Raw genomic sequence first — 14168 nt, 5'->3', positions numbered from 1 at the left:
AAATCATACAAATGACCAACGATGGCAACAGTCAGTGTTAGAAGGTTGTAGAAAGACGGACACTAATGCATCGTTGGTGGAGCTCTGAAATGGTACAACCATTTTAGAAAGCAACTTGGAATTCTGCAAATAAAATGACCAAAATACTGATGCTCTTTGAACCAGACTCAATAGGTTATTTCCCAAAGAAGCCATCAATAAGAAGAAAGTCCCCACAGTATTTATCGTAGCACTTTCCCAATAGCCAAGAACTGGAAACAAAGTAGCTGCCCATCTTTTTTGGGGGGGGGAGATGGCTAAACAAATTATGGTACACGAATGCCATGGAATATTCCTGTGCTGTAAGAAATGATGTATGTGATGAATACAGAAAAGCATGGGAAGATGCCCATGAACTGATGTAGAAGGAAGTCAGTAGAGCTAAGGAAACACTAGGCACAGGAACTACAATGACATAAATGGGAAGACTGATGGCACACCTAAAACAAAAGGGAATGTAATGTATTACAAAGATCCGGCAGGACTCAAATGAGGAGAGCTTCCTTCGTGGACATGGGAGGTCCACAGGTGTTAGAGATTTTACAAGTTTGGGGACTTTCCCCAAAGTGTTCATCAATTGTTTTGATTTGTTTTCTTCTCAAAAAAATATTATTTGTTCTTTTACGGGATGGCTCTCTGGCAGGGGAGGTGGGGAGGGATGCATGAGATAACTATGATGATGTAAGAAACAGAACATATCATTGAAACCTTCTTTTTTAAAAAGTTAAGGAGTGATGACATGGCTAGAGAAGGCAATGGCTAGAGAAGAAAGAGCTGTGATGACATCTTTTGCAGAGAGCTCTCAACATACTGTCACTCAGAGGGTTGAATGCCATCAGCTCTCCACTGAGGAGGAGGAGCTGACTCAAATGCCCCAAAGTCAACAATTGTTTGGAGGACAGAATGGGGTTTTCCTTTTTATAGACCTTAGTCAAAATGGACAACCAGTTACCAGCTGGTTAGTCCAGTTATGCAGGGACCAGGTCCCAACCTTCCAGTCCTAAAGTTTTTCAGCCTCAATCTGGCTTGATGAGAAAACCATCAGGGTTATTCAAGCTGCCTTTGAAAAGAAAAGAAGATATAGTCTCCCTCAAATGGACAGTAAAGCCCCAAAGAAAAGGAGCCCAGGGGGCAGCTGGGTAGTTCAGTGGATTGAGAACCAGGCCTAGAGATGGGAGGTCCTAGGTTCAAATCTGGCCTCAGCCACTTCCTAGCTGTGTGACCCTGGGCAAGTCACTTGACCCCCATTGCCTAGCCCTTACCACTCTTCTGCCTTGGAGCCATTACACAGTATTGACTCCAAGACAGAAGGTAAGGGTTTAAAAAAAAAGAAAAGAAAAGGAGCCCAAATAATGAAAAACAGGGTGGGCAAGCAAAGATTAAGTGGAATCATAATAAAAAAAAATAAAAAAAATTATGATGTTATGGTGGGTTGGACAATGGGCTCCAATTCAGAAGACCTAGGTTGAAATTCTTTATTGAAATTTAAAATTACTTCAATTTAAATTTCAATTGGGCCTCAGAAAATCCATTGGCTGTGTGACATGGACAAATTATTCAATCTCTCTGGGCCTCAGTTTTCTTATCTGTAAAAATGAAGTGATGGGATCCAGTGGTCTCTAGCCTCAAATCTATCATCCCACAAATGAATCTTGGATCAAAGGATTGGCTGTTGTTTTGGTTGTCATGTTTTTATCACCCCATTCCCCTTTTGCTAAAAAGAAGCTGATGACCCATATCATCTTCTCTTTCCTCCCTGCAGAGAGCTGTTCTAAGGAATTCACTGGACAAACAAATAAATGAAAACACATGACTTCCAGCCGAAGTTTGGCGTCACAAGGGATCTTTCCCAAAGGCCAACAGCTCTGACATTTATAATCCTATGCACAAAGAGAATTAATGTTCGGAATAAAGGTCCAGAGATACTGCAAACCTGGGGTTTCTCCAGGACAAGGAAGATGATATACTGAGCAGACTGGACTTACTCAAGAAGCAGACAAACGGATTGGAAAAAGCTTCTCAAGGCCAGTGGGCACGGATGGTTTTCAGGCTGATGGATCTTAGGGTAGCCAATCCATTCAGTCAATCACAGCACCTACTATGTGCTTAGTGTTATAAGGAAGACATAAGTTTGGTAGGGTTTGCAGAGGGTAGAGGCATGAGGCAGCAGGGAAAAGATTCTCTTTAACATTAGAAAGGGCAGCTAGGTGGTGCAGTGGATAGAGTGGGGGGCCTAGAGACACGAAGATTCATAGCCCAGAGTCCAAATCTGACCTGATGCTTATTAGCTGTGTGACCCTAGTCAAGGCACTGAACCCTCTTTGCTTCAGTTCCTCATCTGTAAAATAAGCTGGAGAAGGAAATGCAAACTATTCTAATATCTTTGCCAAGAAAACCCCAAATCGAGTTCAAAAAGAGATAGGCACAACTGAAAAATGACTCGACAACAACATGTATCTATATACATATAACTAGCATTTATATAATGCTTTAACACTTGCAACAAAACTTAATCTCATCTATTTTCACAAGAACCCTAGAAAGTGGGTATTAATTAGTGTCTTCAATAAACAGGTGAGGAATTAGAGGCAGAGAGTAGTGAGGTGATTCACCCAGGGTCACAGCTTTAGATGTCTGAGGTTGGATTTGAACTCAGGTCTTCCTGGCCATTTGGGACAGTGGATAGAGCACTGGACTTGGAATCAGGAAGACTCATCTTTCTGAGATCAAATCTAGTCTCAGACCTTTACTAGCTCTGTCAACCCTGGGTAAGTCACTTAACCCAGTTTGCCTCAGTTTCCTCATCTGTAAAATGAGCTGGAGAAGGAAATGGCAAGCCACTCCAGGATCTTTGCTGAGAAAATCCCAAATGGGGTCACGAAGAGTCAGACAAGACTGAAGTGACAGAACAAGAGCAACTTCCTGATCCCTTATCTAAGATGCCCACCTAAGTGCCTCTGTACACCCAGGTCTGTGTAAGGCAATGGAGAACCAAAGGCCAAAAAGAAATAATCTGTTCTCATGAAGCTTATGGTTTTGAGGGCAATCCAGGCACGGGAAAGACAACGCATACATATATAAACTCTAGGAATTAATCCAGGGTAGTTAGAGACCAAGTAGTCAGGGAGAGAGAGCCTTAGAAGTCAGAGGATTAGGAAAGGCTTCAGCCAGAGAAGATGCATCATGAAAAAGGAAAGGGGCTCTCTGAAGGGGAGATAAGGAGGAAGGGTCTTCTAGGAATGGAGAACGACTAGCACAGAAGCACTTAGAGATGGAGTGTTTGCCTTCACCAGTGAAGAGTGGATTAATATGCAATAAGGCTGGAAGAAGAGGTTAAGGGTAAAATCTTTAAAAAAATGACTTCAGGTGGCTCAGTGGATTGAGGATCAGATCTAGAGAGATAAGAGTCCAGGGTTCAAATCTGGCCTCAGACACTTCCCAGCTGTGTGACCCTGGGCAAGTCATTTAACTCCCATTGCCTATCCCTTCCTGCTCTTCTGCCTTGGGACCAATACACAGTATTGATAATAAGACAGAAGGTAAGGGTTTAAAAAATTACTTTATATTACCTGCATTTCCCACTGTTTCCCTCCCCCTACAACTCTCCAGAGAGTGATTCCTCTATAAAAAAGGAAGAAAAAAGGGAAAGAGAAAAATCTTCAGCAAAACAATACCTAGACCTATAAAAGACGCCATTCAATGCCATTCTCCTACATGACCCCCAACTCTGAAAGGAGCTGGGGCACCTCTCTTGTCATAGGTCTTCTCTGGGGCCAATTTGGGTCATTATAATTTCCCAGCATGAAATTTTGATTGTTTTGTTACTGTCATCCTTTCCATTCATACTGAGGGTGAACATTGTTTTCTTGGCTCTGACTGAATAATAATCTAATGATAGTCTGATGACGTTGCTTGTGTTCATTTTACATATTTTATGAAGGTCTTCAAAAGGCAAATGCAGGAATTTATTTTTCTCTTAGCAGCATTAGGGAGCTACTAGAGTTTGTTGGTTTGAGGAGTAGCATGCTTACATCTGTGTTTATGGGAAATCACCTGGCAGCAGGTGAATGGAAGAGGGCAAAAGACACGAGATGGAAAGACCAGTTAAGGGCACTGTCGTTCAGGCATCTCAATCATGTTCGACTCTTCCTGACCCCATTTGGGGTTTTCCTGGCAAAGAACTGAAGTGGTTTGCCATGTCCTTCTCCAGTTCATTTTATAGGTGAGGTAAATGAGACAAAGAAGACTAAGTGACTAGTTCAGGGTCATACAGCTGGTAAGTGTCAGAAGCTGGATTTGAACTCAGAAAGATGAGTTTTCCTGACTCCAGACCCAGCACTTGTTTACTTTGTTACAAGAGACCTCTCAGGAAGTGGACGGGACCTTTAAATGTTTATGATGTAAAAAGAAAACACATTAATAAAACTTTTAAAAAATGTCCCCAAAAGGAATGTACAAAAGGATGGGAGGAGGCAGGATGGAGGGATGGGCAGAACTGAAGTTTAAGGAAGAGCGTAGAACTGGATCTATAGAACTGTTCGAAGGCTATTTGGAGATCGTTGGTAACTGGAGAGAGCAGTTTGAGGTGAATGATGAGAAAAGAAGCTAGACTCTAGAGGTGGAAGAGTGAGTCAGAGGAGAAGACTTCAAGGTGACTGGGCGAGCCAGCTTTTTCTAGGAGTTTGGCTGAGTAAGGAAGGGGAGATGAAAAATGAGAGCTTGAGGGGAGAGGAATAGCTGGTGAAAGTTGTGGTTTTTTATATAGTTAGAAGACACGGACATATTTGAAGATAGTAGTGAAAGAACTCATTGAGAGGGAGAGGATGAAAATTAGTGGTGATGGAATCAAGGACAAATGAAGATCCTTTGTTTGGGTGTGGAGAAGGACATCATTATCCCAAATTGGAGAGAAGAAGGAAAGAGTGGGAGGTGATATCCATAAGAAGACCACGAAGACCAGAGAAGGAGAGTGAGCCTCTCGATTAACCAGAACATCCAATCCATTACAATTCAATCCTATCCAAGAAGCATTTTTTATGGACTTATGACGTGCTAGATGCTAGGTTAAGTGCCAAGGATACAAATGTAAAACTAAAGGAGCTTCTGTAGTCAAGGGGGTTGCATTCACAAGCGGGGTTCATGAACCACCACTCCCCACCAAGAAATTCATAGACGTCAAGTGCCAACTGGTATGGGGGGAAATCACATTTTAATTTTCACTAACTTCTAACTGAAAGCCAACATTCCCTTCAATCATGTGTGTATGTATGTAAATAACTTTGAGAAGGGGTTTCCAGGCTTCAGGAGAAGGCAAAAAGGGGCCCATGACACACAAACATTGAGAACCCTGGACTAAGGGAACACACCACGTGCATGGACCAGTGTAATAACCATAACAATAGTCGCCAGCATTGCCAAGGCACTCTAAGGTTTATGAAGTGCCATGACACTAGATGGAGAAGGCGAGGGTCAAGAAAGGCCTTCATGGAAGAGGAGCCCTCTGGCATGGGTTTGAGGGAATATAAGCTTCTAAGAGGCATTGGGAAGAGCAACAGATCATTTAGAAGCTGGAGGTGGGTTAGTGATTTAGAACTGAAGAGACATGCAAAATCAGCCCAGTAAAACCACTGTGAATGGCCGTGGTAATCTAAGTTGCCAGATGTTGTGCAATTTCCCCTTCCCACAGGTGACATTTCAGCTAAACTGGCCAGCTAGCTGCTCCTGGAATTCAATATGCCTGTCTATGCTCAGATAAGTAGGTGACTCTCTCCTTTGCCTACTTTAGCAACAATCAAGAGAAGACCTCCTTACCTTTTGATAAATATTTGGATAGAATCAGTGATGCTTTCCATGAGTTTGATGACTTCTGTGTAGGTGAGATCTGCACACGGGGTGCCATTGATAGAGACCACCTCATCCCCTTCACGTAGACCAGACTGGGAAGCTTTGCTCTTGCCACGAATCTGAGTGGAAGAAATACAGAGGTCAGGTATACAGAATAGTGTGGAAGACTAGAAAGACCCAGGTGTGAAGGGCTTACTGTAGAGCAGGCACTATACTAAGTGCCGGGGTATAAAGAAAGCAATCCCACCCCTCCTGTAACTTACCTTCCATTGGGGATGACAGCATGCAAACAATGAGGTAGATATAAGATGCATACAGAGCAGATGGAAGGCAGTTTGACTGGGGGAGAGCATTGGCAGCTAGGGGGCTGAGAAAGGCCCCTGCATAAGGTGAGGCTTGTGATTAGTCTTAAGGAAGCCAAAAAAACTAAGGCAGGGGCTGGAATATTCCAGAAACAAGACACCGAGGTGAGAGTTGGGATGCTTGTCCAAGAACAGCAAGTGGATCTGTGTAGCTGCAACACAGAGCATGAGAAAGGGAGGAAAGTAGAAAACTGGAAAGGTGGGAAGGGACAGGTGAGGAAGAGCTTGAAATGTTAGAGATTTTGATGTTGATCAGGAGGGTAACAAAACGGGAAGCCAGTGGTGCTCATTGATGAGGCAAGGTTATGTATGCTTCAGAAAGATCACCTTGGCCATTTAGGAGTGGGACCTCCACGGAAAGGAAGTTGTTGCATTTATCCTGGTCAGAGATGGTGACGGTATGACCTGGGGCGAGGGGCTGGCTAAGAGGAGAGGTAACATATCCAAGAGATGTTTGGAATGGAGAAATGACACGATTCAGCAGTGGATTGGATGTGTGGGATGGGCAAGAATGAGGAGTGAAGGATATCCCCAAATTTGTGGCTCAGAGTGACTGGGTAGGCAGTGATGCCCTTGATACTAATATGGATGTTTAAGGAAAGGCAGAGTTTCAGAGGAGAGATAATTATGGACCTGTTGGGCTTGAGATGCTTATGACATATACAGTCTGAGTTGATGCAAGAGTTTGGGTCCCAGAGTGGCTATTTTCTCCTACGTGCTCTTGGACAAGACATTTCTTCTCCTTGGAGGGCTGGATGCGATGTTCCCTAAAGCCTTTTCATCTCTAGAGCAAACCCTGAGGCATTTCACTGGACACCACCCTCTAAACTCAGCATCAAGTCATGAAAAGCTTCTTTTTATTTTGGTCACAATTATTTTTAACTATGTCCTTGAATTGGCACTGAATTATGGCAGCAGAATAGTAAGGGCTAGGCAATGGAGGTTAGGTGACTTGTCATGGGTCACATAGCTAGGAAGTGTCTGAGGCCAGATTTGAACCCAAGACCTCCCATCTCCAGACCTGGCATTATCCACTGGGCTACCTCAGTGCCCCTAGATAGTCTGAAGAGCCTTTTCTTAACAGAGAAAACAGATAGAATTTTTTTTTGTTGTTTTTTAAAATATATTTTATTTGATCATTTCCAAGCATTATTCGTTAAAGACATAGATCATTTTCTTTTCCTCCCCCCCACCCCCTATAGCTGATGCGTAAGTCCACTGGGCATTAGATGTTTTCTTGATTTGAACCCATTGCTTTGTTGATAGTATTTGCATTAACAGATAGAATTTTAAATTTGACCATTCTGCCTTCTTTCCTTTGTCTAGTATCCATTCACTCTCCCAAGTCATACAACCACTTTCTTTGCCTGCTCTCTTTTCCCCAATATGGTTCCCAAAATCCTTCCAGGGTCCCTGGTATTCCTCACTAGACTCTTCTCCTTTTCAGATTGAACATGCCTGACCCTCTTTATAAAGGACCATGCCCCAGTTTGGTATTCAAACTCTGCCACCTACCCTCGTTTCCAACTTGTGGACGTGTCTTTGTGAACTCTCAGTCATTTCCCATGTACTCACTTCGGTCTCTCTACATCATACACCCCCCCTTTTTTCTTTGTGTAAATTGTGCCTGCTGGAGTCTATCCTCAGAAGCACCCCATGCATCCTTAGCCCACTTCCCCTGTAGACATTGGGCCATGAGATCTCACCATCCATTCTCTTAACCCTTTGAAATCTTCTCTCCCATAATCCAGGTTCATGAGTTCAAGGATGGCACAGTTGCTTCACAGAAGGCTCTAATGGTTCTGCATCTGCAATGCATTCCTTTGGGAGGGAATCAGGCTCGATCCCAAGTTGCCATCATCTCTTTGGCCTCTTGAAGGAGGAGATGTTCATCTCAGCAATACACTAACTGATCACCTGCTCTGTTTTCAGCCTAGGGAGCTCCAGTGTCTGCTGGTTAGCTGAGGCCCCCCAAACACCCCATCTCTCCAGACCCATTAGCATGCCGTGCTTCCTTGTTTGCCTCACTGGCTCTCCAGTCTTAGTGGTCTTTCATGGTACCCTCATACTTCTGTTTTCCCTTCTAACACTGCTTCAAGCTTCCCTCATATAATGTTAACATATGACTCCAGGCTTCCCTTATCTTGTCCGTCCCTTTGCAATTAGCCATATTCTAGCCATGGATCACAAGCCCTATCGACCCCGATGTGTCAAAGTATGCCTCCATGCATTTGCTCCCTTAGCTGTTGCCTGTAAATACTTGATGCCATGGGCTTTATTGCTCTTCCTTTGAGTAGGCTTTGTCTCCTCTGAAGTACTGAGTGTATTTCCTAATGGACAGAGGTGCTTCTCTTCCTCCCTTCTTTTTAGCTCAAGACCCTTCCATAGAGATTGGTATAATTCCTGGTTTTGTCAGCCTTCCTCCCGCCCCTGCCCAAGAGCCTGGCCTGTCCTGGCTGTATTTTCATTGGGCTTCCTCCGAAGCCCTATCTCCCAGACTTCCTTTTAGCCCACGTCCACTTCACTCTTTGAAAATTCTTGTCTCTGCTTGGCCATGGAGACGAAAACACCAGTTTCATGTCTAAGAATTTCCATTTTTCACCCAGGATTTAGGAATGCTTTTCAGCTTTTGTCTGGCCACATTGTTTGACCCTAAGTGATTCACTGGAACTGGAGAAGAGCCATCAGGCCTGACAGGTCTGGGGAGTCTTGGGAGGTGCTCTTCCTTCATTCTGGACGCACGCCCCCGGGCTCCAGGAAGCCTTTGCTTATCTTTCTTCATGAATTTTATTCAAAGGCAGAACTTTTCTTTTATCAAGGTACCCTGTTAAAAATTTTACATAAAATTATATTCATGTCCTATGGTATGATGATTGTGTAAGTTATAAAACATACACAGATGAGATAAAGATGAAGTTAGCAATGTTTGAAAATAACTTTTAGGTTTCTAACATTGCCAAAAAATGTATTCTCGTGATGTTTTTTAACAATCAGTATGATCAGACAAAAGGATCCACTGGATCCATTAGAGAAGGAAATGACAGAGCACTCCGGTGTTCTTTCCAAGAAAACCCCAGAAAGAGATCTGATCCTCAGGATCCAGAACCAACAAGACTAAATGACCAAGAACAGGGCCAACTAAGCAGTTCAGTGGTTCTGGAGGGGCTGGAGTCAGGGAGATCTGAGTTCAAATTTGGCCACTTGATCCCTGTTTGCCTCAGTTTCTTTATCTGTTAAATGGGGATAATAACAGTACCTACCTCCCAGAGTTGTTATGAGGATCAAATGAAATCACATTTGCAAAATGCTTAGCACAGTTCCTGGCACCAAGTAGGTGCTATATTAATATTAACCGACATGATGGTGAAAATAGTTTTGACATCATGGTTCCCCTTGAAAAGGCCCCAGGGATCTCGTGGTGAATCCTGATGTTCTTTGAGAACTAGTCTAATATAGAATGCCCTCCTTGAGCCAGAATAGTGAGTAAATGGGAAAAGGAGAGGAAAGGAAAGGAAAATACAGAAAGTGCAATAAGAATAATATCTTTGGGAACTGAGTCGGTCTGGGTGAGATGGCGAGGAGTCCCAGTTGGAATGGAATCAATGGTCAACGGGGCAGAAGAGGAAGTGGTTAATGTTTGTATTATTGCTCACAATATGTTTGGTGAGAGCAGCAATGCTACTGAGAAGGCTTCATTCTTTTGAAAATCTGGGTTTAACCTTTTGTGATGGAGCAATTCCAAGGTTGGCTTCTGAGTTCAGTTTTTTTTAAATCATTGTCTATCAGGCAAAAAATTGACCTATGAATAAATAAGTATGTATCCATTTATGCAGCACCTACTGTGTGCTCAGCTCCCAGGCGGACTGATGGTGACAGACTAGCAATAAATAGAATAATCCTTACTCACAGGGGGATATGGGGAAGACAGGTATATGGAGTAGTAGGACTGTATAGTTGTAGGAGTAGAAATAATATTAGTAGCAGTAGTAGTTGTGTAGTAGTAGTAGTAGTAGTAGTAGTAGTAGTGTGATCATTGCCAAAACATGCAGATGCATCTTTGGCTGCTCTTTCTAAATCATGATTCTCAACTTTCAAGCGGATGTACAAATCATTCAAAGGTTTTTTTTTTTTTTTGCTGAAACTCAGTAATGGCTTTTATACAGCACTTTACATTTTGCAGAAAGCATTACAAATATTATCTTATTTGATCCTCATAACAGCCTTGGGAGGTAGATGCTAGTACTGCCATATCCCCATTTTACAGATGAGGAAATTGAGGCAGAGAGCAAGTGACTTGCCCAAGGTCACCCAGCTAGTTTCTTAGGAAAGGATCAACTCCAGGCCCACTAGCTGCACATAAAGGATTTATAAAATAAATACAAAATAATCCTGCCCAAGAAGAAGAACGAGCTAGCAGTTGCAGGGTCAGAAAGTCTTCATGGATTAGGAGATGCTTGAAGAAAGAAGCAGATTCTAGGTGGGCAGACATTCCTAGCCTGAGGGGACAACCATTGCCAAAACATGCAGATGCATCTTTGGCTGCTCTTTCTAAATCATGATTCTCAACTTTCAAGCGGATGTACAAATCATTCAAAGGTTTTTTTTTTTTTGCTGAAACTCAGTGAGTAAATTCCTATCTTCCCAGATGTCAAGCAGTTGTTCTTGCAAACCAGGGGGATAGACTCAAAACTCACTGCAACATTTTACTTTTTAATAGGTTAGAAGATTCTGAGAGGGGTCTCAATTCAACCTGGGTTTGAATTCTGCCTCTGACCTTTATTAGCTATGTGACCATGAGCAAGTTATTTGATCCATCTGTGCCTCAGTTTACTCATCTGTAAAATTAGGGTATTGGACTTCATGACCTCTAAGGTGCCCTCCAGTTCTTAATCTATGATACTATGAACCCAACAACTCCATTTAATGACCATAATGTTTTCTGAAATGGAGCACCCTGGGTTAGTCCCTTACATAGGCACAAAGTATTTATAAAACAACAAGTTAGACGTCGTATCTTATGGTAGTGAGAGCGAACCAACCCCTTTTATGTAAAGGTGGGTCTCCATGACACTGAACAAAAATGAATGCTTTCGAGATTATTTTTAAATGCAGAGGTTTTTTCAGAAGGCATTAAAGCCTCTGAAGAGTTAACTTTTTGGCTGAGGTGCTCAGCTATTACCTAGCTCTTTTGGACAGTGGCGGCATACCATCTTGGGATGACACGAGTTCAGCCTCATAAACCCTCTGTTTTCCCAGCCTGAGTATAAATATGGAGATTACATGCCTAAAAGATATAGTTCCTATTTCGGTGAATTAGTTCTTTTTTTTTTTTTTTCATCCTTTAGAGCAAGGAAGACTTTTCCATCAGCGACTGGACAATTAACAGTCATACAATCTGAGGTTTTACCAATTCACACCTCGGTGGCCTTTTCTCAACCAGGGACTTCAAAACCAAACCAACAGATGACAATGTAGCATTCTTATGGCACTTGCAGCTTTGCAAAAGTGCTTTACATGTGTTATCCCATTTGAGAGTCCCAAGGACACTGGGAGGTAGGGGCTAATATTGATTTCTCCATCCTCAATGGCAGAATTAGAACTCAGATTTTCTGGTATCCAAGCCCAGCATTCTATTCTCCAGTCCCAGAATTTTGTCCACTATAAGATGGAACTGATTGCTGGACATGGAGATAGAAAGGACCAAGGCAGGTGCCGTTATTATCTCCATTTTATAGAAGAAACTGAAGCAGGTTAAGTGATAAGCACAGAGCCATACAGATAGTAAGTGCCAGAGGCTGGATTTGGACTCGGGTTTTGCTGACTCCAAGCCCCACCTCACTTCCTCCTAAGAGTACATACTTAGAAATGTTGCCTGGATAGAAGTGGAATCAATTTTAGGCAGAAGGAATACTGAAAGAGAAGGCAGGAAAATGGAAACTATGTCTAAGAGACAGGGAATAAGCAATGCGGCTGTCATGGAGTATTTGAAGGATGAACTATGGGAGCAAAGATTGGAATATGATATAATGTATAAGACCATGGAGCCCCAAACATAAAACTTGGGTCTGGCTAGTGGCTTAGTTATGTAAATGGAAGCTAGTCATGGAAGCTCTCGGAAGATAAATGATTATAAAATCTGTAAAATGGGGATAATACTGACTTCTTTTGGTTGTGAGGAGAAACATATTTGATTGTGTTGGAATATTATTTTTTTGTGTGTCTTGTACATAGTAGTTACTCAAGTAGGACTAGGATTTGGTATCAGAGGACCTGGGTCCAAATTTTAACTCATTCTTTGAATTGATATTTCCAGTGCCCAGCATGGTACCTGGAATACAATCATCTAGGGTGGTGATGGTGAACCTTTTAGAACCCACCCTCTTCCCTCTGAGAGCAAGTATTCCCCCCATTGAGTGACACATGTACACACACCCCCAACCCCACACATGAGAGGGAGAAAGTGCTTCCATTGGGCTATTAGGCTGAGGGGTGGGTGAAGTGAGGAATGTCTTTATCCCAGGAAGAGAGGGAGAGGGGAGCAGCTCTACCAAAGTCCCCCTGCCTTTCTAGTAACAAACTCTGGCAGGCAATAGCATGGCATATCCACAGAGAGCACTCTGTGTGCCCTCTTTGGCATACATGCCATAGGTTTGCCATCATGGACCTAGGGAATGTCAGTTGGTAGATTGATTAGACTTAGAGTAAGGAATTCACCTCTCTGACCTCAGTTTCCTCATCTGTGAAAATAGGAAGTTAGACTAGATGGTATTTAAGATGTCTTTCCCTTCCTCAGATGATCATGTGTATATTTATCTGATTATATGCCACATGCTCCCAATAGAATAAAAGCTTCTTGGTGGCAGTGGGTGTTTTCCCTCATGTCTTTCTATCACCAGCACTTAGCATAGCAACTGGCACATAGTAGGAGTTTAATAAATGCTAGTTAGATTGGATTGGCACCATGGCAAAAACACTAGCTCTAGAGTTTTTTTTTGTGCAATGGTGTCACTGTCACTATCTGTGTGACTTTAAGCAAGTCTCTTGATTTCCCTGAGCTTCATCTCTGACAGGAAAGGATTAGAGGCAGCTAGGTAGCAAAGTAGATTGAACACCAGGCCTTGAGTTGGGAGGTTCTGGTTTCAAATATGACCTCAGACATTTCCTAGCTGTGTGACCCTGGGCAAGGTCACTTAACCCCAATTACCTAGCCCTTGCTGCTCTTCTGCCTTGGAACTGGTACTCAGTATTGATTCTAAGATGGAAGGTGAGGGCTTAAAACAAAACAAAAAAAAAGGAAAGAGTTTAACATAGGTGGCCTCTGAAGTTCCTTTCAGAACTAAATCTATGATCTTATGAATGGAAAAAAGAAACCAAATAACAAATCCCAAGATCCAGAGAGATTAAAGAAGTCTTGTCGGCAAATGATTTTAGACCATCCTAAACAGAAGACAGATTCCATTCTGCCCATCCAGATAATCTTCTTTCTCCTCTTTCTGCCTTCTACCATCAAATGCAAGCCTGAATCTTAGATATAAATGAGCTTGAGCAGAACTGGAATTTCTAGACCTTGTATTTAAATTTGTCATTGTCTTTCAAAGCTTTGACATGGGGGATACTGTCTATTGGTAGTCTATACTGGCTGTTAAAGACCATCAGCTAAATTTATGCTAAGTGGCCCATTTTTATGCTAGGTTCTGGCCAAAGGGTCTAACAACCATCAGATCTAAACATGGAGCACAAAATTTGATGCCCCCCATAGGATTGATTTTACTCTTGTAAGGCAAGTGACAATTAGAGAAATAATTTCTAAGAGTCCCAGAAGAAAATATCTATAATTAAAATGGACTTAGATGCCTGATTTCCCCCAAAGAGCTGTGATTCATTCCTTTAGTCTGATCTTAGAGTTGAAAATGTGTTTCCACA

The 14168-nt window shown here is 42.5% G+C and overlaps 1 protein-coding gene across 1 annotated transcript in view; it reads right to left on the bottom strand.

Annotated features, from left to right (window-relative positions):
• Window positions 1-14168, bottom strand: part of SYNPO2 (synaptopodin 2) — a 206307-nt gene that overhangs the window by 52900 nt on the left and 139239 nt on the right. The window contains 1 exon segment of the mRNA XM_001371714.4: window positions 5851-6002. Within this exon segment, the coding sequence (XP_001371751.2) occupies window positions 5851-6002 (152 nt within the window).

Source organism: Monodelphis domestica, chromosome 6 (genome assembly GCF_027887165.1).
Source record: "Monodelphis domestica isolate mMonDom1 chromosome 6, mMonDom1.pri, whole genome shotgun sequence".
Lineage (NCBI taxonomy): Eukaryota > Metazoa > Chordata > Mammalia > Didelphimorphia > Didelphidae > Monodelphis > Monodelphis domestica.
The sequence above is the reverse complement of the archived record's forward strand: the minus strand, read 5'-3'. Positions and strand labels throughout refer to the sequence as shown.